Below are 26,620 nucleotides of genomic sequence, written 5' to 3' on the forward strand. Positions count from 1 at the left end.
GTGGATTAGAGAAAGAAGATCATCCATTAATTAGATTTAGTAGGTCCAGATTTAATTTTCCGTATGGATTTGAGTGAAATTCTCACTAACAGGAGCCAAACAACGCTGTTTGAATTTCTGGAAGTACAATGGGTGTAAATTCATTACATGTCAAGATGCATCTCCACTTTGCTAACAGATACAATCTGAAATTATATATTTATTTTTTTAACTAGGAGCAGAGAATGTGTTTCAGTGAACACCTTGGATAGGTTTCAAAGTACTGTTTAATTTAAATTTTAATACTTTATCACTTAAATAATACCACCTTAAGGCAAATATTTTTCCACATAAACCTTCTCGGAGGAAGGAAGATTTAGTTTGCTTTTCAGAAAACCACAAAACATTTTACAAGATGAACCCTAGTACCACTTAAACCCCATTACCTCTAACATGGGATTAAAATATCCCAGATAACAGGTCTGCAAGAAATTGGTAACAAATTCTGTGAAAGGAAAGAGGGGGAAAAGGCAAAATGAGAAGGGAAAAAAAGCCCCATAGGGTTACTGAACCGAAGCCCATCTTGGCAAAAGTATAGTTATTCCCAGGTTGTGGTATAGCTATAGAGAGCTGATTATTCTGAAAAAAAGTCTCTAACAGTCCAGGAATAGAATGCAAGCAGTTTCTTTCTGGTTTGTTTCCTTATACTGAAAAAAAATTACTTCTCACCTGCATTGTAGTATTGATAGAATGATTACTTTCTGCCTGAAGCTGCGGTTTTTCTTCATAATTTGGCCACTGACTCTGAGCTGGACCCATTCGATCCTGGGACTTCGAAGCTGGGAATGTGAAATATTCTCTAGTATAGGTCTGTGTTGGGATGGGATAAGCTTCAGGTCGTGGTGGCAGAATCTGCTCCTGAAAAAGGCAGAAAAACAATAAGGCAAAATTTACATAGATCTGTATGGAAGATGGTTCTAAACATGCATTTTCCAAATATTTTCTTTTGGCTCTTAAGAGCATTACTCATCTGGGACAGGAGATAAAGAAGTTGCCTAGTATCAAATATAACTGTGGCTATGACTCATGTTTTTATGGTCTCAAAGCAAATATGCAATATTGTACAAACCTAAGAAATCACAAGGACAACTTTGTGAACAGAGTTTAATGAAATAATTGAAAACTGTCTCAACCTTTCATTAGCTGTAATAAGCAAAACCCCACCCAGTCACAAGCACCAGCACTGTGTTCAAATAGTTCAGTAAGACACTGGTTTAACTCAAGCACACTGACTCTATTGATAGATAAAGAAAGTTTAATAGCTAGCATTTTGCTTGCCACTTCTGACCTCTGTACAAAGATTTCCAGTAGAGACTGAGGTTATTTTGGTGGTAGTTCCAGACGTGTAAGCATTCTTTCCCCCAGGGCTTGGAGGCTGATCTGTTGGAAAGTTAAAGGAAGCATTTACATGACTGTTAATAATAATTTACAGAACTTAAAAGACTTAATAAAGTAACAATATTCATAAAATAACTACGGTTTTGCCTGGAGGTATTTCTAGCAAGAGACTTGCTCCAAATGTTGCCACTACACTGGTATTTTAAACTTAATCCATTTCTAAAATCAATCACCCCCTTTTGAATACAACAGCCTCTAAAACTACTGGAGGAGGCATCCATCCCCAGAAGAAGGATATTTTTTCTTACTTGCTACATTGGGACTGGAACGATGATCGGCTCTGTTCTTCATCAATCTGTCATCCCCTGGCAGCTTCTTTGGTTCACTGTACTCCGTCCATGGCAGCTGAGGACTCTCAGGTGATCCATTTTGCGTGGAGTTGTTGTACAGCTCAAAACCTTCGCTCTTTGGTCGGGGTTTACCTGAGCCACGGCGGTCAGAAACTGTAACAGTTGATATGTAGTTTCTCCTTTTCACTTAACTAATGCCTAGTGTATTTTTTTTCAAACCTGAGCTACCTTGAGCTTATATTTAAAAATTCAGTTCCCAGTAAAGCTGGGATTTAAAAATCTTTATTTCTTCAAATATGCAATCCCAATCTTGTATCAAATATACAGAATTCCTTCAATCTGTATTCTTCAAAAGAAGTTCTGACAAGGTACCCCGACAATTGGAAAAACTAAATATGTTATACTGAAAGGTCTCTGGATGACTGAGGCATATGGCATCTGGGATGGTGTTGTGAACTGTGATAATAAGGATTTGTTATTTTAACCCATTCTTTCCTATACTGTGGTACTATCCTGTATGTAGACAATATCTTCGTTGACAAAATTATTTCCTTTACAACATTATTTTATACTCGATTTTGACATGTGTTTTGCTAGTACCCTGAAGTAGGATGATAAAATAAAACATTGGAGAAGTATCCAAGAACTTCTTATGATCAAACACTAAAACTTAAGGAGATACATTTCAGGATTACTAGTTTAAAAAAAAAAAAATTAAAATTCAATGGCAAAATACATTCCAGGGCTTCTGTTTACATTTAGTTTTTCCTCCTACTAATTACACTGCATTCTGTGGTTACAAGGAAGAAATATTCTGAGGAGAGAATCTCTTATAAAAGGGACAAAAAAATCCCATTAAGTTTAATGCCCTTTTTATTCCATTTGTTAAAATAAAAATTAATTCAAATCAGAACTGTGCTTAAATGCATAATTCAACCTTGAAATGTACATATGCAAAGGATCAATTAATTACTGGACTAGGAAAATTTCAAGCAGTATTTAAAACCAGACTAATTTCTGCTAAGAAAGGAAATTTCTTTCTTTCTGAGCAATTATATTTCTTTTCTGATTTAATATTATAGCAATACTTGGAAAGATACTGTAAATTATTATATCTTCTGCATTCTTATAAATGCAGAAAGCAGACTTACAAAGCTGTTATCAATACCAATATTAGCATCTTTACCTCTTTGCATCATTGGGGATGGTTGATTAAGCAGGGTTGCCAGACCATGGTAAATTGCTCCTTGTTTTGCTACTTCTAGTGTTACTACAGAACCTGTCCTAGTCATAAGTTCTGCGGCCCTGCAAAAAAAGGCAGAGCAAATAAAAGAAAATTAAATAAGGCACTGTATTACTTAGTTACCTTTATTATCAGTAATTTGTTGCTCAACAAAGCACTGTTTTTCAGATTAATACTTAGAATCACTTTGAAAAAAAATTACAAGATAATGCCAAGAAGATAGGCTTATGCACCCACACAATACTGGCAAGTATTATATATTCCCAGTTTCTGCTTTAAAGGTCAGAAGCCAAAATATCTAAAATTAGAGCTAAATAAAGATTGTTCAAAACCAAAATCCAAATGTATGATACAATCTCCTCTATACAGATAACCCATATCAAATGAAAAGAAGGGAAAGATGGTACACAAACAGTTGAACTTGTTGCTAAGGTTATCCACAGGCAGTTATCAAATGTCAAGACATAGCCTAAAATGTAAATAAATATGAGGTTTGGTATGTTATTAAGCTAACATTTTCTTTACATAAAAACAATCAAGGAAAGCATTCCATACCTCTCCTGGGACAGGCCCACCAAACTTCGACCATCCACACTAAGCAATTGATCCCCTGCAGCAAGACGACCATCCTAAATACATATTCAAGAGAAGAAAATTCATACACCAATGCTAGCATGATCTCCATTAAAACAATCATTGACACAAACCAGTAAACAAAGGACTTCAAAGCATTTCCAAAGGCTCTTTCTACTTTTGAATTTGATGATTAAGAATATTACTAACCACATCCGCAGCACCTCCTTTCACTACAGACTTGACATATATTCCAAGTTTGTCTTGACCAGCACCCTACAGAGAAAGAGGCATTAATTTAGTTAATTTATATTTGATCTCTTAAGCACTCCACCAACTTCAATCAAAATTTCAGATGGCTAAGTAGACCTCTACTTTCTCATTACTTTTATATGTTTTCAAACTGGAGAAAAAGTCATTATACAGAGAAGAGTTACATTCAATTAAAGTCATATGAATACTTTAATATTAGGCCTATTAAAACTGCAAGCTTTGTTAGAAGCAAAGAATATTTGGTCTTTATGCAAGTCTGAATAAGAAAAAAATACTTTAACTAAAACTTATACTTCAGAAGTTTGCTCTAGTTCCCTTCCAGTAAGAAACACTTATATGCACTTTTACACACGTTATTTACACCTCTTTGTATCATATTTTTAAAAAGAGCACTGTACCCCAGTGAAACAAGGTAAATTGCAGATTACATGAAAAAGGTATAGAAATGTTTTTTACATTCATTAGGACTGTAAAGGAGCCAGGGTAAAGGAATGAAGAGTGCCTCTAGCTTTACGTAAACAAGTAGAGCAGACATAAGTATTTTAGACTTGACAGAGCCAATATTGAAGTCTATTGCAATACCATGCAATTTTGTTCATAAATTATCTTTCTCAAAAGCATCCTGCTACATTTTGAAAGAACTGTTAGCAGTGAACTTATTGCAAGACAGATACCAACAGATACCAAGAATGAAAGCATCTATTCAAGCCATGCTGTTGTGTCATCCACATGCTCCAATGTACAAGACACCACACAAATCAGTCCAAATGTTAGTATCACAAACCTTTAAAATGTCTCTTATAATGTAAGATTATTACTTGTCATTTATCTGCTACAGCAAACAGTGTCATTTGACTCTGCAAGTCACTTAGGAGAGTGCTAAGTATGTTTTCAACAGAGGACAGACAATGGTAACATCATTTTTCTAATGTAACCCCCCAAGTTTGATATTGAACATACAGCTTCCTCTTTTTTCCCCTCCTCCTTTCCAACTCTTTTCTTTTGGCAGCAAAAGCATGCAATGCTCTCATTGTTATAATAAAGTAAAATAAGAATCAATGTGAAGATTATTCAAAGCTAGTGTTACGCAGACACGGTTTTCTACACAAGTGACAGACCTATTTTCAGTAAGTCTTAGGTTAACCCCAAATGTTTACATAAATGCCACAAAAATAACTCCAAGTCTCACAATTCCAGATTAACATTCTACATGTCCAAATTTTTAATAATTGCTTAAGCCATACTTATGGATAAAAAAAGGAAAAAATGCAAGAAATAACTGAAATACAGGTACTTTCTTTGTCTAGAAAGAACACAAAGACAAGTAAAAGAATTTAGTTCCTTTTTTGTTTGTTTTTTTTAAGAGCGCTAAAGAAATGTTGTTGTAACTACAGAATAATTTTAACTTTATACCAGAAAAATTGGCTAAAGTTATGAGAAACACAAGTCAGAAGACAGCTAGATAAATGTAATGGAAAATGAACTCATGCTTCACAAATTCCACCCCCCAAGCAACCGAGATGCACATGAGGAAGGATGATCTAGCAGAACAACTAGACTTCCAAGATGGATATAACAAGATCTTTCAGCAGTTCTTCAAGACTTCAAGGTGGCACGCAATAAGAAAAAATTTGTCCTTGTGTATTAGTAATGGGTTCAATAACGAATCAAAAGTTGCTAGTTTTCACAAGGAATGGAAGTTTGTAGAGGAGCCCTAAATGAATGTGCTATTCACCATACTCATAGGCATTCCAAAATAAAGGCAAACAATGTAACTAAATATATCAAACAGAAGATTCATCAAATAAGTCAAAACCAAGAGTTGGAGATGGATGACATGATGTTGAATACTGAAGCAGTGATGGGGTGAAGATGTACATCATTGGTTCAAATGTGAAGTAATGTTTCAACCTTCTAAGGTGCTGGTTCCCATCAGGGCCCTGTTGCCAGAACCAGTTACCTCCTTCCCTTGCTGGGAACTGAAAATTAAATGTTAGCATTTATATGTCCCTTCCTCTGCCTCCAGCTACTAAGTATACCTGAAGGCAAGCTCCTTGAATTCCAAAGGGCAAAAGAATTGACAGCAACTCACCCACCCACCCTTGAAGTTATAGCCTCATGCATCACGTCTTCCATTGCAGGAACCAAACAGCAGCTTTTCTCGGTGGCCACACTGACCAAGGATAACCAGATTCCTCTGAAGCCACCCAGAATTGACAGCATTTTTATTCAGTCCTAACTTCAAAGGATGTTAGCAGGAATCTCTTTCCCTCAGGTCCAGAAATTCAGACAAAGATCTGTCTCATACAAAGATTAGGCAAAAACAAGCAAACCTTTGGAAGAGTGCTGCCACTTAAAACAGCGCACATATTAATCATGCAACTTTGGCACTAATGTATTGCATCACACACTATACTCATCCATATGCATTACCCTTCTCATGTTGATTATAACTCCTAGTGCACATTAAATGAAGTTGAAACCTTCTGCATAAGCCCATGATATGTGGCTTATATTGGTTTGCAGACAATGATGAAATAAACATTTTCAATTGCACAAATACCTGTAAGAGTGATTTCTAAACTGACTTTAACTCCTAGTTTAGTCACTGTTTTCAGAGCCATCTTATATCAGCTTAGAAATCTGGAAGCCAGCAGAATAGAAAAGAACAAAGCAGAAACCACAATGGTGACTAAAAATCTAAAAAGGTCACATTTCAAAAACTTTAGAATTCTGATTACTCCCTTAAAAAATGACACTAACAGAACCATTAGGTTCAGGGGATAACAAGAATCACTGAATGCCTTTCTTAAGAGAACCAACTAAGGAGACACTTGGGCTCCTCAATTCAGCAACAATCAAGGAACTGAAGGCCAATGGGATTATGAGTTGCACTGATAGAAATAATTATCACCCCTCTGATCAGCCAGTAGAAAACTCTTTCTTACTTCTCCTATCACCTCTAGCATGTTTTAAATAGTAAAACATAAACAAAATGCAACAAACCTCCGCCCTACGATACATTTTCCATAGGATTTCATAATTAAATTGGGAAACAGCCAGGAACAACACTGCTGAAAGATGCCAAAATATAAACAGAATCTGAGATTCTCAACAGGGCTCTTTGAGGCTTTAGAGAAAAAAAAACCCAACCAAGCAAACAACATAACCGCCCCCCCCAAACAGATACAATGCACTCTGAAATTACAGAAAGCTAAAAAACAGGATGAACTATAAAATAGTTTGGATTGAAAAGAATCTTAAAGACCATCTAGCTCCAACCCCCTTTTCACAGACAAGGACACCTGCCAGTAGACCAGGTTGCTCAGAGCCCCCATTCAGCTTGGCCTTGAACACTTCCAGGGATGGGGCATCCACCACTTAGCCGAGTAACCAGTTCCATTCTCTCACCACCCTCACAGTAAAGGACTTCTTTTGACCATCTAATCTGAACTTGCTCTTTTTCAGTTTAAAGCCATTCCTCCTTGTCTTGCCCTTCTAACAAGTCCCTTTGCAGATGTCTGGCTGGACCCCTTTGGGTACTGGAAGGCCACAATTAAGTTTACTCTGGGGCTTTCTCTTCTGGCTGAACAATCCTGATTTTCCCAGACTTTCATCACAGGAGAGAAAGATCTTACATTTGTTTTTATTATGTTCTTTGGCTAAAGGCACCACAGCTGGAAGATACCATATCAGTCAGATTTTTGCTCTAACTGCATCTATATTCTAACCCTGACAGTAATTCTTCATTATGATTCAAAGGAGCTGACATTTTACTCCTCATTGCTTCTTTTCCAGTGACAAACTATAGACATCATAAACAATCTCTTTCCTGATTTTTTAAAGGAAGTTATGAGCAGATGTGTTAGCTCCAAGTCATCTCACTTAAATATAAAACTAATGCATTTTGAAAGCATAAAAACTATTTTAAAATAAATCTCTGTTCAGATTACATTTAAAAAAATCTTCATCAGTTACTATATCTACTCATGTCTTATTAGGACCACTGAGCTTCTCCTCTAATTCACATGTTATTTAACATGCTTCTAATGATAGATATGTGCTTTTACAAGCTTGGGAAGACTTCTCACTAAATACCCTTAAAAATCAACTCATCACCTTCCCTTCAACTTTTAACCTAAGGTTTACAGTAATTTGAATCCAAATTCCTAATTTCTGTTGAAATAAGACTTGATTTTGCTTTGGTTCTACTTTCCAGAAGGCTGCAATAGAAGGAAACGTACAATTATTAGAAACACAAAAAGGTTCCTCATATGTAGTCACCCATACTAAACCCCAAAGTGAATAAAATTCTCATACATGCCACATGGGTTTTCCTGTTTTCATTTACTGACTTCACAATAAAACAGATTTCTTTGTGAACTACTTATTACACTGCTTTTCTTTTAAAGGAATATGAAGGTCAACATAATTAAAACTATTCCCCCAAAAATAAAACGGAGCAATAAAATGTTTGTATCAATAACAAAAATATGATAAACCTTCTTTTCACTTAATTTTCTCTGATCCTTAGTACCAGAAGCATCTGTAACAATATGGCTTTTAGTCCTAACAGAAGAACACAACTGTAAAGGAGTCAGATGACTGTAGAAAGCAGGAATGAAGTAAGCATAAAGAGATGGTTTATTCCATTTCCCAGAGATTAACATACTGAAACCTACAACATATTTTCCCAAATATACATAATCAAATACAAAATCTCAAAAAACCTTTTTAAGTATTTTTCAAAAAACAATGTAAGATATCCTATATTTTTAAAAGCCTCTGTAGAGCTACCAATCTACCCATTTTCATTCACACTTGATGAAACTTTCCCCTGCAATCCTTGCAGCAAGTAAAAGATACCCTTTGGAGGAAAAGAAACTGGGAAATCCTCCCCTTTAAGTAATAATTTAAGGAAAAGACCCACTAAACTACTACTGGTGCTTCAGTTCACCTGGGTGACAATATTACTGAACTGACTGTAACACTACTCTGAAGACCTCTAAATGATATCTTCTTTCGTAATACATAGCCAAAACAGAATCCTAGGGAGAAAAAAGGTCTATAAGGAAGATATTAGCTGAACACAATTGAACAAATAGTGAACTGGAGACTGAAGAAGGGAACATAGTATTTAAAAATGCTGATACCTGAAGTACATCAGACCCAAGCTTCAAGATGAGAAACACCTCCATTCTGAGCTTTTACAATCGAGTTATATAGTGAGACACAAAAACCTTTATGCACAAATAAAGTGCACAAAGCAGAGAGAACTAGTTTGGAGGCCAGCAGTAAAGCACTATTCACACATTTCAGGATTATAATAAGTTATTTACAATAATAAGTTAATTACAGTGACAGTAATAGTACACTTATACAGAGTGTCAGGAAGAAACCCACCTGTCTGCTCCTACATTGTCTCACAGCTGGAGCTGCACAGGCACTACTGTGTTGTGGCAGGTCCCATGACAGACCTGGCTGGAGGCTCAGCTGATCCCTGTCTCCAGCTCCCCTCCTCCCAAATACAAGCTTTGTTTTCAACTTAATCAGCTTCCCCAAATTGTTTACAGCACAGCACGACTGTTCATAACGGGGCCTGGATCATTAAGGGAGGTTGATTCCATTTATTTGGTGAAAAATTTTATTTTCAACTTAAACCATTTTGAAATTCCTAAATCCTACTATAGCTCACCTATTGACATTTCAAGCAGCTCTGTATAGTGGCTACAAAACAACTGTATTCTAGTGGGAGTTGAGCCCCAGAGCAACTGCAGAAACAAATACCCATATACATGCAGGTTCCCACAAAGAGCAGTAAACTACACAGTGGAAAATGTCTTCATTTTAAGCTTTTGAACACCTGCATGGCAAACACACTGAAAAGATACTTTCCAATTTTGCCAAGTCCCACCCATTCCCTTTCTAAGTGTAAAAAAAAAATCCTAACTTTAGCAAAGGATGGAGATGAATGACACATGTAGAACTGATGAAAATGCATCCAGCTAAAAAACATAAATATACTTTTACACGTGTAAGTGCACAATGGGATAAAAATGTTGTGTTCCTGCCACCCCTCCCCTCCCCCCCCCCTTTTATTCCAGAAAACTTTATTTGGTCTCTGAGGCAAAAAGTGAAAAGATTGTAGAAAATAATCTTCTCTATGCTTGGGCTTATTCATCTTTAGGATGCGCAGAGCCAACACATGGGGGAAACTGAGGCAAGCTATTAGATCCAGTACCCAAGGTGAAAATTTGCGTGAGATGCAATACCCGTATAAAGACTTTCTAATCATCTCACACTTATCTTACAAGTAATTAAATGTTTTTAAACAGCGTAAGTTGGAAGATGTTAACACATTACACTTGCAAGTTTGTCATGCACTTGGAGTTTAGTCAGAGTATGAGAATAATCAATCCTAAATTTCCTGTGGCTTACAGGTTGGAAGTCTATGACAAAGGACAACTTTTCCATTTAACTGGAATTTTAATAACTAGAATTTTAAAATGTTTTCCAACCCTGCCTGGAAGGTAAAAAACACAGGACACTCCTGCGTACTGAAGTCTGTTTAGAATAGTAACTTGGGTCTTTACTCTAAGCCTAAATGAAGAAAATGTATGGGAAAATGTTTTTTAAGTGGCCAAACTACCTTGTAAGAACTAAATAAACAAGGAGTCCTCCCTTACTGAGAGCTAGGATAAAAGGAGCTACAAGTCAAGAGGATAAATGAAAAACTGAGGTATGAAACACCAACAATAAATACAGAGATTTAAACTTACCAGGAGTTCTACTTTCCTTCAATCGACCTTTATTTCACCTGTGTGGCCACATTAGGGTTTGACAATATTTAAAGTGGGACTGAAGTAAGATAGGGAAGATTTTAGAAAAGAGGAGTAGCTTTATTTTTGACAAGGCAAGCTAGTTTGCAATAGTTCTTATTACAGAACAAAAACACATTTAGAAAATTCTTACAAGATGGGAGTCTAATGCTACAACAGTGTTACACAAAGATTCCATACCTGTTGTCCAAAAGGGTATTTGCCCCCTTGAAGCCTGGTACAGTCTTCTGCTTAACTACAAAAATTCTGTTAAGTTAAAGAAGCTAAAGGACCAAGATGGATAATGTAATCTAACCTCAGTTTTTGAGACAGTCTAACAAGAAACAAGTTCTTTTCCATCACATCCACTTATATCAGCCCCACAGTAGCCCTTTATTTTGCAAGCCCCTCCTTGCTCTAAAAGGATTGTGCCCAAAATATTGCACTTGCATAAAAACATCACTATGAAAACTGTAAAACTCAAAGAGGAAGCATTAAAAAACACCCAACCAAAACAAACCATCACAGCTATTTCTGCGGAGTATTCAGACCAATGAAGAAATGAACAAGATAAACTACAGTGATCTAAAAAACGAAATTGCTACTCCTACATTAGGGATGTAAAACTGAGGATGTACAAAAGTACCACAGTAATGAATGAATAAACATGACAGATTTTAAATGAGAGCAGTTAAAGAGAACAGATTTTATTGCTAATGTTGCTATGTCACAAGATGAGTTTTATAAAACTTCCTTGTCAGTAACAGTTAACACAGGAAACCGTGGCTCACATAAATCCCATCGGCCAGAAAATCAGAACACACCATGTAGTGCAACTGCATAGAAAAGCCACAGTTCGAATAACAGGAATATCCAACAGACTTCTTAATGGCAGCACCACAGATACCCATAACAGCTGGTGAGTCACCACAGAAGCATTAAAAGCAGGCAGAAGAAATTTTGCTTGCTCCTTCTTCCCATTTGGTATTTGCCAGGACAAGCAGCCGTAAAGGCATGGTGAAAACAAGAGCCAGCTCCTTCTAGTGAGAGTCAACATGCAGCTTCATTCCCAGGTGAGCCACCCATGCTGTGACATGCTCACAGTGACCTGCCACTGGCAGAATGGTGGCTTGGAGGTGCTGAGACACCACACAGACCCACCAGTATCCCAGTCTAAAGAATGAGAGGGAGTGAAGGTCCAGCTGTTGACCAGGTGCTAACCTCTTAACAGCTGAACTACTCCCATCCTCACACATCCCACCCAGCATAGGTAGAACACAAATCAGCTGTACTTTCTGTGAGGTCAGCAATATTGTTGCAGTTTTAGGAGACCTGTAAAATGATCTGGATATTTCAATATCTATAATAAGAACTAGAACTACAAATACTATTATAAAAACACTTTTACAGTTGTTAATAATAACAGTAGAGTTGTACTTAATAACTAAGGAAAAACTATGCATCTGCAGAGCAGATCTGCAGTACAGCACCTAACCAAACCGGTGCTGCTCCAGACAATTAACAGGAAGGTCTTGTCATTACTTGTCCTGAAGCCTCTTTTGCCCACACCCCTTGAGCTTCATATACTTTGTTTATCACTCCGATAAAACTAGAGCACTGAACAGCTTCCAGTGAAGACTGGCAAAATCATACCTGATTTTAAAAAATACCCTTCAATAACATTAAAAAAAAAAGTTAGTTGTATTAAGAGCTGACTTTCATTTCCATAAAATGTCAGCGTGTCCTCCTAATGATCTTTCAATATATAAAAGTATAATTCTGTCATAAGTATATATACATGTAAATGGTTTCACATTTCATATAAATAGTAAAGTGAAAAAGTAGTCCTGAACTGAAAGTATCTTCACTCTCCAACTATACTTTGAAAAATGTCACACAGTCACCAACTTTGTCAAGTAATACTCCAATTTAAGTGGCTTCAGATACCACGACTGTATGTCAAAACACTCCAGTAGTTCATATAACCATCAGTCTTTTAAAATAAGTAATTTTCAAGATTTTATTGGATTTTTCATATTTATGCAAACATGAAATAAGATTTTATTTTAATAATGTAGGCTTGACAGATATGTGCAAACATACACAAGTGTACCTTACTAAAGGTATCTGGGATGTCTCATAATGCTTTACAGTTGACAGTTTTCCTAAGTCATTTAAGTTTCTGTAGTATTTGATTAAAATGAAACATTTTAATACAAGATGAATCAACTGCAAAAAACATGTGTCTGAAGAAAACAGCATAGAAATGTAGCTTATCAAGCCTGATACCAGCCATCAGGCCTCAAATCTTCTATCCGCCTACACCCAGAGTAGATTTGACTGATTTTTATCAGGGCTAATTCCTGATTCCAGATTCTTAAGCTTACACAGATGATCTCTGCAAGTTGTAATAAACATTCTTAAAAACAAGTTTATGGAACAAAATCAAGTCTCGCTCTGACTGGCCTGGCAAGAAATTAGTCTAGAAGCAATTAAATAACCCAAGCTTGTAAGCATTTAAAAAAAAAAAAAAACAACAGCTTACTAAACCATACAGCAAATTTACAAATTCACTCTCTAGGAGGCAAAAGCAAAGGTTTTTGACCACCCAAAAGCTCACATTCCATAAAGCTGTATGCATTTTTAGGTTGCATCTGGATGAGTATGTATTTTATCTCCTTTAGGTACCACACACACTAAGCCTAAGACTCACTGAACTATTTGCTGTGGGCATAGAGGCAGGAGAAAGGCCAACTTTGTAGCAACTGATCCCACCTCTAGCAAGGGTAAACTTTTTCTGGACTCGAAGATCAGAAAAACCCCACTTTGTCAGAGAAAACTAAGGCCTGTGTTGTCTCAAGACCAGTGCAGACACTTTGGAAATCTGTCATCATTAGAGAAAATACTTTTCAAATATAAATGAGGTGAACCAGCCTACTGTATCTAAAACTGATGTTAGCTGTGGCTACAGCTGCACTGAGTCATGTTTTACCTTGACTTAAAAAGAATTTTAAAACTGACCCATGCTCTACATACAACATACTTCAGCTTTCCCCTCTCACATACTCCTCCATGTCAGGGGCCAAAAGCCAAATGTTTCTGGAGCTAGACAAAGTACAGTCACAAGTGGGCAAAATATTTCCAGTTAAACAAAACAAGCACTATAAATTCAAACTTTGGTGATAATCAACATTATCCAACAGGTAAAGAAACAGCATAAATTGCACTGAGTGGGAAAACAGAAAAGCCTTACTACTCAGAGAAAAAAAAAAGTATATTGGCAGCAGTACATCCAACATCTGAAAAATCCAATGTGTGGTGTATCCAGATGCTCTACTTACAAGAAACCTCTAAGGGAGTAAAGACAAAAGACTGAAGAGTTTCGTTGCTATTTTTAATGGAATTAGGTTATGTGTTACTTTTTACTATAAGAATGTTTGCAATCAAGATTGACTTGCACACAAAGCTTCTTTGTGTCATCTTCTAAATGTGCTTCTCACAGAACAACCCAGGATGTTTAAGGGAACCTCATGAAATGGCATTAATAAATTATACTCTACTGTACTCTTGTGTATATGTAGTTGTTTGGGGATTTTAACAGTGTTCAGCATGAAAAGCAGGTACACTGACAGAAAGAGCTCTAGCATCTTCTGTGCTAAACAGAAATAGATAAATTTACAACAGCATGATTCCTCTCACCCCAGGAATGCAACTGGCCTAATATTTCATTTTAAGATTGGAATCAAGTATGCAACAGTTCCTAACTTATTTTACTTTACTCTCATAAAATGGGAAAAAGTGGTAAGTAAACGCAAAAGGTTTCATATACTACATTTGTAAAAGACTAAGGAAATATTGTTCATTAGTCTTTGTTCTTAGTCTTTCTGAAAAAGAAGTCTTCTTTATTATTATAAATGCTGCAATGTAATATGATATTCTACAAATGCATTAAAGGCCCTCAATTAAAAAAAAAAAAACTAAATACATGAGCCTGTTTGATTCCACTTCTCTTTTTTTTTCAAAGGAAAAATATTTCACTGAGCTCAAGGAAAACACACTGCTTGCACACTATTTCACCAAAAAAGGGTTAACTTTTTAATGTACATTTGCTATAAATACTCCATGAGCACTGACACACTAAGGGCTACTCAGAGTTATATACAAATCTACAAGTTGTACTGCAGGTTCTGTGATGCCCTTCCTTGGTAAATTAATTCTGATCTTATGTTTCACCCTAATTATGTCTGCATTGGGCTTCACAGGCAAGACATACCGGGCAATTTATTTTGGAAAAAAGACAACACTGTATCTCTGCACTTTTTCAAAGAAATGGCACTCGCCTCTATAGCTAAGGATAAATTACAGCCCAAAAAACACAGAGCATTAATTTCCACATAAGGCAGGCTCTGCTGTTTCAGATGGATACAATGTAACCCAGGATCAGTGTGTACACTAACACATACTATTAAGCACCTACATTTCTAGGCCAACTGAAAGTATTAGTCATACAGTAAAAAAAGCAACACGGAACTTAAGTTCCAAAAGTATTTTTCATTAATAGAAGTAAAAACAAATTTAAAAAAAAAAAAATAAACACCCAGATGAAATCTATATTAACACATATCTAAACTGAACTTTCAAAGTTATTAGAATGCCTGAATTCAATGAATTCTGGTACAGCAATTCTAGCTACAGTGTATGTGCACTGCAATTTTAGCAGGCATGCTAAGAAGTGCCTGCATACGAGGAGAAAATGGCATGTGAATTTTAAAACTCACTTTCTTTCAGAAGGCCTAAAATACACGTGTGAGTCACCTATTTGCTTTATCAATGTAAACAGAGTGAATAAATAGAACCCACTCCACTCGAGCGGGGCTGAGGTCTCACAGCTACTGAGAAGAACAACCACGCTGTACTGGTGCAACCTCCAGATTTTAAACACCACACAAAAGCACTAACAAAATTTTATACAACATCTACAGGGCACCAAAAGTTAAGCAAAAACTCTTCTGGAAGTTAGGAATCAACAAAAACCAGGTAAATTGCTAGCACACAGCTATTTATTTGTTAATGATGAAGACTAAACTGGCAACCTACATACTATTTTATTTCTGCGAGACTGAGAAATGTGTTCTGGAAATGAGAATTATATATTGTATTTTCCCTAAGGTCCTCCTAAGAAGCCTGTTAAGGAACAGCAATAGTTCAGACCACTGATGTGAATTAGTACTGAACACTTAAAAAAAGAAAAAAATAACAAAACCAACAAAAAACCACCTCCACAAAATAATTTAAATCTTATTACTGAAACATTTCAATTAATTCATGCTGGAAGGAAAGGCCAGAAAATTTCCTTAAATACTTAGAAAACACAGTCACAGGAAGACTTCAAATACTGGGGTATCTGGAACACATGTAAAAAACTAACGAAGTTAAAAAAAAAATAAATAAATAAATAAAACAAATCCTCTCAACTGTACATTTGCAAACACAGGTCAGTGAGATGCACATTTGCATATCGTTACCAGTATAATTAGCTATAAACATAATTTTCACTTTTGGGAAATAATAAGTAAACTTGCTCCTTCTACATGTATCTCCTACAAAATATTTGTAGAAAAAAATTTCAGAAAAATTTTACATCAAAATTGATATTCCTTTAGTCACAAACCCTCCATAAATTTAACACCTTGAAGTGACTGTTAAATATAAAATGACACAATTTCTAAACAATGGTTTAGAAATTAAAGCAACTCAGAATCATTTAACTTATCCTTAAGAAGAAAGAAGGTTGCCAAGTAATGCAAATTATTTATGAATACGATGTTACATACTTGTTTTCAGAACGGTAAGTCTGTTCCCTGGAGTACTTACTGCTGAACTGTCACAATCGTGTTTAAAATACTTCTATTAAAAAAGAAACACCTTATTACCTCTCATACTATTTCAGTAAGCACTACTGAGTCTGAATACCTGTTAAAAATGCTAGAAAATGCACTGAATTATGTGCTAGTGGGGCCACATACATATCTATTTTAAGGTCCTTGTATATATTTTAAGGTAACTTTTTCTGTTTATACTACTAAAAGATGACTGGACAAGAAATAGACGTGTGCCCTACTTCAAAGGGCTAAATCACAGTACACTTATGAGTATAACCAGCATGCAAAAATTAATCAACAAAACTTGCTTTATCATTCCTGCAGAATATGGGAATCCTTTCTTTCGTGCTGTAGTAACCTAAACATAATTTAAATGCCTCTCCTCTGCAAACGTGTTGAATAAGACACCGTACTTGCAACAAATTTGCATGTTCTGGTCTTTTCAGAAGGGTCTACAGAGTATTAGAAATCTTACACTGTTTGGGACACTGATTTTAAAATTATTCTGCTAAGATTTTATAAGAAGAAAACAGACTTCTAGAGGTACCTGGATTAAAGCCAACTAATATGACAAGTAAACAGATCACAGGTCATGCTATTCATGCTCTGGCACAGTAAAATGGTAGTTATCACACCTGAAACTTCAAATATTAATAGTCACTTTCACAATTTCAGAAGTACATATGAAGAACAAGCTAAAAAATTAGTTTTTTCTTTCTAGATTTTAGGAAGTTAGCTACTAACATCTGACTATATTTAACTGCATGCTGTATTACATAGTTGCTACATGAACAAATAACTACTGGCAGGTTTAAACAGGCAAGAGAGCAGGGAAAAGTACAGGGATAGTAAAACTTCAGAGAAATACAGTCCCAACAGAAACCTGAACGGACTTACCATGGATTCTGTTCTTCCAACAACAGAAAACCACATTTTGATCTCCGGGACTACAGATCCTTGAAAGAAAAAAAACAATTCTCCACTTCTCTTCCAGCCCTCAACAGCAACCACCAGCTCTAGTCTGCTGGATTTTCCAAGATACCCATCAAGATAACTCGGAGCTCGATGCTATGACACAGTGTAGCATTTATCAACACCAGCTATAACCAATACAATATTCAGACTCTTGCGTAATCAGTTATGCTCTGACTTCCATTTACTTTAGAGGCTTTATTAAACTCTGAAAACTGCTAGAAAAAACAAAAACGGAGCCCTTTTGTACTAAAGACAAAAAAACTCCAAATTAAACAGGAAGTAATGTGCTGGCCCACAGATGGCTAAGAAGTCACATGCGAAAGCCCCCAAAAAAGTGATATATTTTTAAAGTAAACTGCATGCACACGCAGCTTCCAAATCATCTGGATTTCATAAAAACTTAACCACAATGTGGCTGGGAGTCTGGCAGCTTTTAACATCAAAACATCTTTCAGGGTTAGAGCAACCAAAGTCTGCACACAACCTCAAAAAGCAACACTGTTCCCCGTTCCCTATGCCCGACCACTCCTACCAACTACATTTCCATACACCTATTACAAAAGCTATTGCTAATAAAACTACGGAGTATTACTGTAAAAAAACATGCAATATCTACCAAAGGGCAGAACAACAAGTTATTCTTCTGGATCACATATGAAGCTATAAAGTTTAATTTTAAATTTAAAAAAAAAATTGTTTAAAGCATTCCATTTAAGAATTGCTGTTAGGTATTCTCCCAATTTATAAAAAAACAAAATAAAACCCAAACAAGCACAACATTGTTTACACTGCTCTGGAAGCTAACAGCTGTTTCATAAGCAAACTTGTTTTCTCTGCTATGTTTGCATATAGCATATGCACTTACTACATGTTTGCTCAGAGGGGCTGTGCTGCCTCAGATAATACCAAAGTGAGATGAATTAGGTGATGCACTGAACTTCTGCTCTCTCTGGCACTACTGGCAGGCCTTTAAAACTTCTAATTAAATAAGAGTAGCTGAGATTAGAAAGTGAAAGACATAATGCACTTAAAACATTTTACCTATCCTCCTAGGTGGGAGGAGGATCTAATACAGGGTGCCCCAGGGACCTAACACTTTCATATACTCCTTGCCTCACCTCTTCAGGTTTTGTTTTGGTTTTAATTACCTTAATGTACACATGTTTGCAATCACCCAGGATCCCAAGGTGATACTCCTATCACAAGAATAAGCAAGTGCACAGCATTTCAATGCAAGTTGCATCCCTTCTCTGCTTATACAACCTTGGCTTCAACTTCAATCCTTGTTTTATTTTAATTACAGAAGAGAAGGTGTAACATTCTCGTTATAATTAGGAACATCTGATGTAGAGGTATTTATTATATAAGGTATAATTTCTAATTTCATCATTAGAAACTCTTAACTGACAAAGAATTTAAGCTAATGAAACCTCAAAACTAATAAAGACTCAAAAAAAAATTAGATTACAAATTTTTTAGATGTTTCCTCAGAGATGAACACAGATTTACTAGGAAAGCACACGTTTGTTTGCAATGGGTAGAAGGAAGAAAAGCAGTCCATTGGTAATATTTTTCTTTATGATCCCCTGAGAATCTGCCCATTTTGTCCACCTCTAGAATATCATCAAGCTACAGGTTATCAAACTTCATCCAAAGCCCGTGACCAGTATGAGAAGCCCATAACACATAACAAGAAAGGCAGGTCAGCACTGACATGCAAAGATATTCTCACGACATGCTACTGAAAACGAGTATTTTGCCACATCACAGGAAAAGAACTGTTCTCCTAACAAAAGCTAAACAGATTCAGGGTTATCCTTCACTGGTTGGAGCAGGGTCTGTTGACCAGCTGCATCTTCACAGCCCTTGCAAAGCACTGCAGAAACCAATACTTCAATAAACACAACTGGGTCAGCAATCAAACTGGGCTCCTGTGCAGGGCAGCAGCAACTAGGCATCTCTAAAAGTATGAGCTTTCATTTCTTCAACTTTATATGAGCACTTAATAGCCAACCTTTTACTATTAGAAAGTTTTAAAAAAAATCTACATCTATTCTCATATTTGTCTCTCCTTCTCATTTCAGGTATTCCATCCAATTAATGTTTAGAAAACTTTAACAAATAGTCTATTGGACTTCCTCCTACATTTTCAAATTTAAAATTGAGAATTTTAACTTTTATGCTGCTAAAAGATACACTACAGAAGACATGTAGAAAAAAAATGCTAGTAAATATCAACAATGTAAGGAAGAGAAAGAAAAAATGCACCAATCCTTCCTAGCTTCTCAGTCACACTCACTCAATTCTCTAAGCTGTTCTGCTCTGACCATATTCAGAAAATTAATGCTTGTGTACTCTCTGTTTTCTTTAATCTTTTTTTAAATGAAGCCCATTACAGGAAAAACACACTGATAATTACTCACAGTAAGCAGCTTTGAACCTCTTGATAATAATCCTACTTAACTACCACAGCAACTTGTTTCAAACAGTGCATACGATCACTTCTATGAAATGAACATTCTGATAACTCTTATGCTTGATGAATATTAAGCAGAAGTTTCTAGCGTACATACACCAAAACTAAAACAATCTGTTTCTTGCTTATTTCAGACCAAGATGTAAAACATAACTGTTTTTAATATCAGAATTCCAATATTAGGGCAGCACACAGCAGTAAGATGAAATATGACTTCCTGAACCAATGTTTCTGCAACTGTGCAAATGAAAATTCTTCCTTCCATGACTGATCATGATAAAGAAATAATGAAATGCATTAAAAAACTTTCAGAAAAAAACTTTCAGAACAAGCTTACAGTAGCACTGTTACATACTGCTAATAGAAGCTTAATGTCAGTTGTTAAATCAACATCTAGAAGCCAGCCAGCCCCAATGAGAAAGGACTTTTTTCACCCTGCAATATGCTACTTCACTCAATATGAGGAATTAGATTTCACAGAGTAAAGTGAAAAAAAAAAATTACTTCCATGGCACATTTTGAAACATTCAACAGAAATGCACATGGCAGTCAGAAGTCTGATACATATTTAATCCAGTGTCAAGATCAAATATTTGCTTTTCAAATTATTAATCCGCTCCAAACTCAGAGCAGAATATTGAGTTATATTTTTCAGATCCTGAACTTAATAACTTAATAACTGCTGATTGTTTAGCACTATACACCTGACACCAGGTGTTACTTCACAGATGTCAGAAATAATTCTTAAAAGCTGATACCATGCAAGATTACCATTTCAAGAACAGACTATGAAATGAGTGAAGGCTGTTTAAAAAAAAATTTGTTTAGAAGCAATTAACTATGTGAGGTAACTTAAACATGTTCTCTTCAGCTTATGCACTGAGTGCCAAGGAGTACCACAGTACTCTCATATTTCACATACTACACAGTGAAGAGAAAATAGAAAAGACTTGTTCCATCTTGTACACCACACAATCACAACACAGACTTTTGAGTATCACTGCTGGATAATTTGTAACAGGTTTTAAATTCAAAAGATTATGGCTGCTATTTAATTCAGTTAATAAAGCAAAACCAACCAACTAGTGGAGTCTTCCATCTGGTGGCTGGAGCTGTATGTGCATTCTATATATTACTATGTAGTGCTACCAGCTACAGCATACACCCACGATTTTGGCTATTACACTGTAGATCTCTACTGTAAAGAAACAAAACTGAAGCCATTCTTGCACCTGTACACTGTGCAAAAGAAAAGGTGTTGTCTTCATGGCAGAAAGTATTCCAACTTGAATGTGCACATTTGAATTGTTTTGCTTATTCATCAATTAACCTACACACGTTCTTTATGTTTACTTCTTTACTTCCAGCAGAAGTGTCAAATACACCTGTTTATTAACTCCATTTAACACCACTGCTGATTTTTGGCTCCTAAAAGACTAAATAAACCTGTAGCAGAGGTTTGTATTGAAATGTCATAATAACTACATCCATGTTAGGTTTCCATTTGTATTGTCCACATCTGTGTATTTTACAGAAACCTTCCCCAGTCAGAATAAAAGCATGATCAACATAAGGTGCACAACCAACTTAAGGGAAAGAGACTTTTCCCATTAACATTTTCCACAGTAGGCTGATAAAAACAAAAGCTTTTTTCAATAAGATTTAAACAAACTGACTTCCATACCTTGGCAGCAACGATGCTCAGTCCCATTCCATTTTGTTTTTTTAGTGTTACAGTGATAATTTCAGGTTCTTTTCTCAAAGGCTGAGCCTATCAAACAGCAAAGGGGAAAGAAGAAAAAATTCAGAAGTTCATATTCACTTCCAGGCTAGGAAAGTAACTAAGCAAAATAGTTTATTACAAACAAAACTACTTTGTTAGAGCAGCAGGTCTCGCATCCAAAATAACGTATCTGGTATGTATTTTACAGGAAGAATATCTAATATTTAGTTAAGATGGATTCATATTGAGTACTACACCTGTGTTATACTACAATGCTGAAACTTTGAGGTCTACTCGTTGTTTCTCCTTCTTTAATTCAGTAAAGAGATTACTAATGAATCACAAATTGAAATGTAACAGGTCTATAAAATTGTAGTAACTTTTAAGTTCAGACTCCATAGGTTCCTATTACAAAGGTGAGGGTGATCTACACAGAGAGCTCAATTTTTAATGATGCATCTAGGAGCTGATACTATCTTTGCAGAATTATTAAGAAGCCAATTAATTTCAAAGGCAGAGTTAAAGCTTTGAAAAAAAGTTTCAAAAAAATTCACTTCTGAATACTCCTGAATACAGCCAGAGTCCCCAGACTTGTTCAATAATTTTTTTAAAATCTTTCAACACTGCCAGTTCCTCAACTTAGAAAGTTTTCATCACAACCTTCATTGGCTGAAGCATGTCAATTGGAGCACATTAGCTTGTATTCATACTGAAACATAGCTGCAAGTTCCACAAGGCCCATGACAAGTAAAAATATAAAACAAGGAGAGTAATTAAAAAAAATATTAGCACTTTCTGACTGAGTTAAAGTATTAGAAATGCAAGTAGTTTTTAAGCTGAAAATACTATTTAAAAATATGACCCTATTTCTGTTCAGTTGCTCTAAAAATTATTTCACATAAAGCCAACTTCTTTCCAAAACCAAGCTGTTCTGGAACTTTGATATTCAAACAGATAAGCAGAAAAAAAACACCAAAAGAGAAACAAAGAAAGAAAGAAACCCTTACACCAAAAAAAGCCCTTACATTGCACTGAAGAGAGACCCTTTTTAGCAAATATAATGTAAAGGAAAACTAAAGTTGTGGGGTTTTTTGTTTGCTTGTTTGGGGTTTTTTGCCTTTTTTTTCCTTGTTTTTGCTTTCTTTTGTTTTTGGTTTTTTTTTTTTTTGGGGAAAAAGCACCAGAATAGAATTTAATACTGAATATTTGGTTGGTAACTGCCAATTTATAAATAAAAGCAGCCTGCAGTTCCACCCATAAGTTATTTATAGATCCATGTCCATATATATTTTTGCCTGTGTTTAGAAGAAATTTCTTCACTGTTTATTCTCGGACTGGGGGAATACGACAGTTTGCTTATGTGAAAATTATAATCATGCTACAGCCTAGAAAAACAGTGACTTTAAAAAAAAATCTCCAAATAGTTCCTTAAATGCACCAATTCACTGATGAACTACACATTTAACAATGAAGCCAATTCTTCCCTAATAAGGACAAAAACTGATCATGTAAAAGTCAATACCTAGCCAAGATTGCAGTTGGTAATTATTCACTGAATCAATACTTACCAGCTCAGCATTCTCATGGGACAGGTGACTTTCATAATCTGCACCTTCAAAGTATATTGTCCACGTGCCTGGTGACCGTGGATGAGGTGTTAGTCTACAAAAACCTAAAACAGAAAGCAACATCTATATAGTCATGGTATTTTCTCAAGGAATTAATTAAAATGAAATAGTATTAATCTTTCTTATAGCCACTAATATGTCAAACTCTTATATCTCAGATACCATTATGGGTTTTGCTGCAATTTTATGCTATTACCTACAAAATCCTATAGTTCTATAGCTGTTGCTTCTGAGAAACATACTTATTTAAAAAAACACTGCAAGCTCACAGAAAACTGCAAAAATCACCTCTGCCAACCAGATTTGGAAGAGACGTGAAACACCAAATCATCTTTTAGAATACAAACTACTTGAAAAATTCCTAGAATTTTGAAAAAGAAACCATAGCAGTTCAGAAATATCCAACATCTTCTCCTAAATCAGGGACATTAAGAACACAAATCACACAGAAATTATTAATCACTCCATCCAAATATATGATATTCTCCTCCTCATAAACACCATTTTTCAGCAAATCAATTTACACTGGTTCACTCAAAAAAGTCCCTCAGCATAATTTAATGGACACACAAAAAGTAAAATTTTGAACATATGCATTAAAAAAGCCTTACTGATAATGAATATACAGCCATTTGTATGGCAACTGAATTATACTTACTAATTAAAGAATTTATTCTACTAGTCTCCTTTAGCCTCAAAACTACATCCTCTGTTACTCACTGTATTTTCAAAACAGTTTCTTATTTTTCTTTTATATGCAAGAACATAGCTTTCCTATAAACTTAAGTTGGAAGCAACAACTGCAAAGGTTTACTGCAGTATAGAGCGACTCTGATTTTTCAAAAGCCTCCTTTGCTACAGCCTCTTATTTACCTTGACATTCCTTTACAAGTTTTTTAACTGCTTTTAAGCAGAAAATTAAGAAATTCTAATAAAATTGAGTAGCACCAAATAAAGATTGTAACTTTCTCATTTACTGTAAATGCTCAGACCCCCTGCTTTCCTCTTCCAAGCTTAAGTCAGTTTCATGCAATGACAAGATCTGTGATCTGCTTGTCATCTGAAATTCTGTTGAATTACAAAAGCCCAAACCGTAAGTCCTTACACGATCAAAAATGAAAGAACTATTTTAAGCTCATGGGATTTTTTAAATTTTACATGGAAGCAGATGAGTAAAAAAAATGTTTTAACTATTCAGTTCACATTAATTTTACAAAATCAGAAGTAGTTTCGGAGCAAAGGTAAAACAATATTTCAGCACGCACTAGTAACTAAGCACTGCTTATTTAGAACCTTGAAACTGAAAGAAAGGGACAGGGAAAAAGGATAGGGACTAAAAAAGCCTTGATAATTTTAATGGCTTGCAAAAGAAAACACTTGAAGAACATAGTATAAAAAGACTGAATCATACACAAAGAAAATGTGGCTTACACTTAATTAAGATTGCATTCTATGTTTCTATACAAATCATAGTAAAACAACAAAAGAATTAACCTCTTTGACAAAGTGGATCTAAAAATTCTTGTAAACCACTTGGAACATTTCTGACAACATCACAGGAATAGCCATCTTCTGGTAAAAGAAAAGGTAGCTGTAAGTCAGGATCCTCTTCCAGCTGGACTTCTCGGCCATCACTGCGAGCAAGTTCATCAGCCGTATTTTCTGCAACAGTTACTACATTTTCTATCAATTCCTGGACAGGAGGCAGAAAGACACTGTTACTATAAAGGGATCATTTCAGTAAGTTAAAAAACCTTACATTAAGAAGATGCTAAGATTGCAAGAAAAATCAATTTGAAAAATAAATTACCAGATATTAAACTTTGGCTCTGCTATGTACAGTCAGTACACTGTATTGCTTTATTTTATGAAATCCCACAGATAATCGCATTAGCAAATGACACAGAAGCTCGTATTTTTACTTCAGTCTTTTCCAAACTTGTGGTGCATGTTTTTAATATAACGATAATGATAATAAACCAAGTAACTATGGAATTCCACCTGTGTGTAAACAGCTAATATCAGTTATGTTTTTCTGCAAAAGACTTTGAAGTTAGGTAGCCAATATATAAGAACATCTCCAAGCTACAAGGCCTTCCTCCCATTCCCCCAACATCTTTCAAGCTGTTGTATTACTGTTTCTGACCTAATAAACAAACGTAGCCAAAGTTAATAAAAGACAGACTTTGTAGACAATGCATTCAGCTACATAAATATTAGACTGCCCCTGCCTTTTTGGTTTTTTTTTTTTTTTGTTTGTTTGTTTTTTAGATCAGTGAACTATCAGAGTTTACTCGAAGAGTGTTTTTTACAATTTTGTAAGGAACATGGCTGTCTTTTGAATTTTGCCATGGATAAAACTTAGAACAGGCAATCATCTTAAGTATCAAGATCAAACCACAGTCCCAAAAGCAACATTATGCATATATATACAAACAAATTCCATATATCCATATGTTAATCAAAGGACAATCTATCCACTGCTCATATGAAGCAATCCCTGGATATTTACATCTTACATGTCAAGAAGTGTAGTGTTTCTGATGTTTTCCTTTGATTTCTACAGATGATTAAACTTTGTTCCTTCTGCTTACACACAGAACCAGATTTTAGGGGTGGTCTGTTCTCTCTTTGAGCATCTTTCTGTATTTCATGACAAATGGTGCAAGATGCAGTGACACCTCTCTGAATATGTACAACATGGAATGGTACCTTCCTTTCCAACTCAGTGTAAGAGATTTTTGTTAATACCCTGCTTGAGTCCGTGAACTACCTCCACCAAAGATAAGACAGCAATTCACAGTGGGTGTATTTTTATCTTAGGTATGCTAAATCTGCACAATGAGTGATAGAAGAGACTTACTGTTGGGATGAGTGGTTCATCTGGAGCACAGTGGTAATTCTGCAACAAAGCTTGTAGCTGCAGAGAATTTAGCTTAAAGCAAGTACTGTTAATATTTGGAACATCTGCATGTGAGTATTTGTCCATGGTAAGCAATGTGGTTGCCTAGAGGGGAGAAAAAAGTCCCAGATGACAAATTCAAGCCAGAATAAAACTTTAAGCCTCGTGTCTAAATGTTCTATATATAAGAGTTAAAGAAAAAGCAAGAGAAAGCAGATTTGTAACAGAAGCAACATAAATAGCCCCCCAAACAAACACTAAATACTTCTGTACCAAAAGATTAATGAATACTAAATCTGTCATCAATGAAGTGTATCAAATTTTCAGCTACTCTTCCTGTCTCTGTTCAGTATAGTTAAAGCTCAGTTATTTAATAAATGGAAATTTAACAGCCATGTTT

At 35.5% G+C, this 26,620-nt stretch overlaps 1 protein-coding gene across 10 annotated transcripts in view; it reads right to left on the minus strand.

Annotated features, from left to right (window-relative positions):
• AFDN (afadin, adherens junction formation factor) overlaps positions 1–26,620 on the minus strand; it is a 115,596-nt gene that overhangs the window by 19,088 nt on the left and 69,888 nt on the right. For 9 of the 10 annotated variants that reach the window (XR_009933067.1, XM_062490212.1, XM_062490213.1 and 6 more), the window contains 10 exons: positions 26,182–26,325; positions 24,813–25,011; positions 23,259–23,362; positions 21,652–21,738; positions 3,754–3,819; positions 3,526–3,599; positions 2,914–3,032; positions 1,686–1,880; positions 1,328–1,419; positions 709–897 (listed from right to left, as the gene is read on the minus strand). Coding sequence is in view for 9 of the 10 variants with exons in the window: in XM_062490212.1 (XP_062346196.1) it covers positions 709–897; positions 1,328–1,419; positions 1,686–1,880; positions 2,914–3,032; positions 3,526–3,599; positions 3,754–3,819; positions 21,652–21,738; positions 23,259–23,362; positions 24,813–25,011; positions 26,182–26,325 (1,269 nt within the window). In the remaining variant the exon portion in view is untranslated. The remainder of the gene's footprint in view (positions 1–708; positions 898–1,327; positions 1,420–1,685; positions 1,881–2,913; positions 3,033–3,525; positions 3,600–3,753; positions 3,820–21,651; positions 21,739–23,258; positions 23,363–24,812; positions 25,012–26,181; positions 26,326–26,620) is intronic. The other variant, XM_062490215.1, reaches the window with a different exon arrangement.

The sequence above is a fragment of the Cinclus cinclus genome, chromosome 3 (genome assembly GCF_963662255.1).
Source record: "Cinclus cinclus chromosome 3, bCinCin1.1, whole genome shotgun sequence".
NCBI lineage: Eukaryota > Metazoa > Chordata > Aves > Passeriformes > Cinclidae > Cinclus > Cinclus cinclus.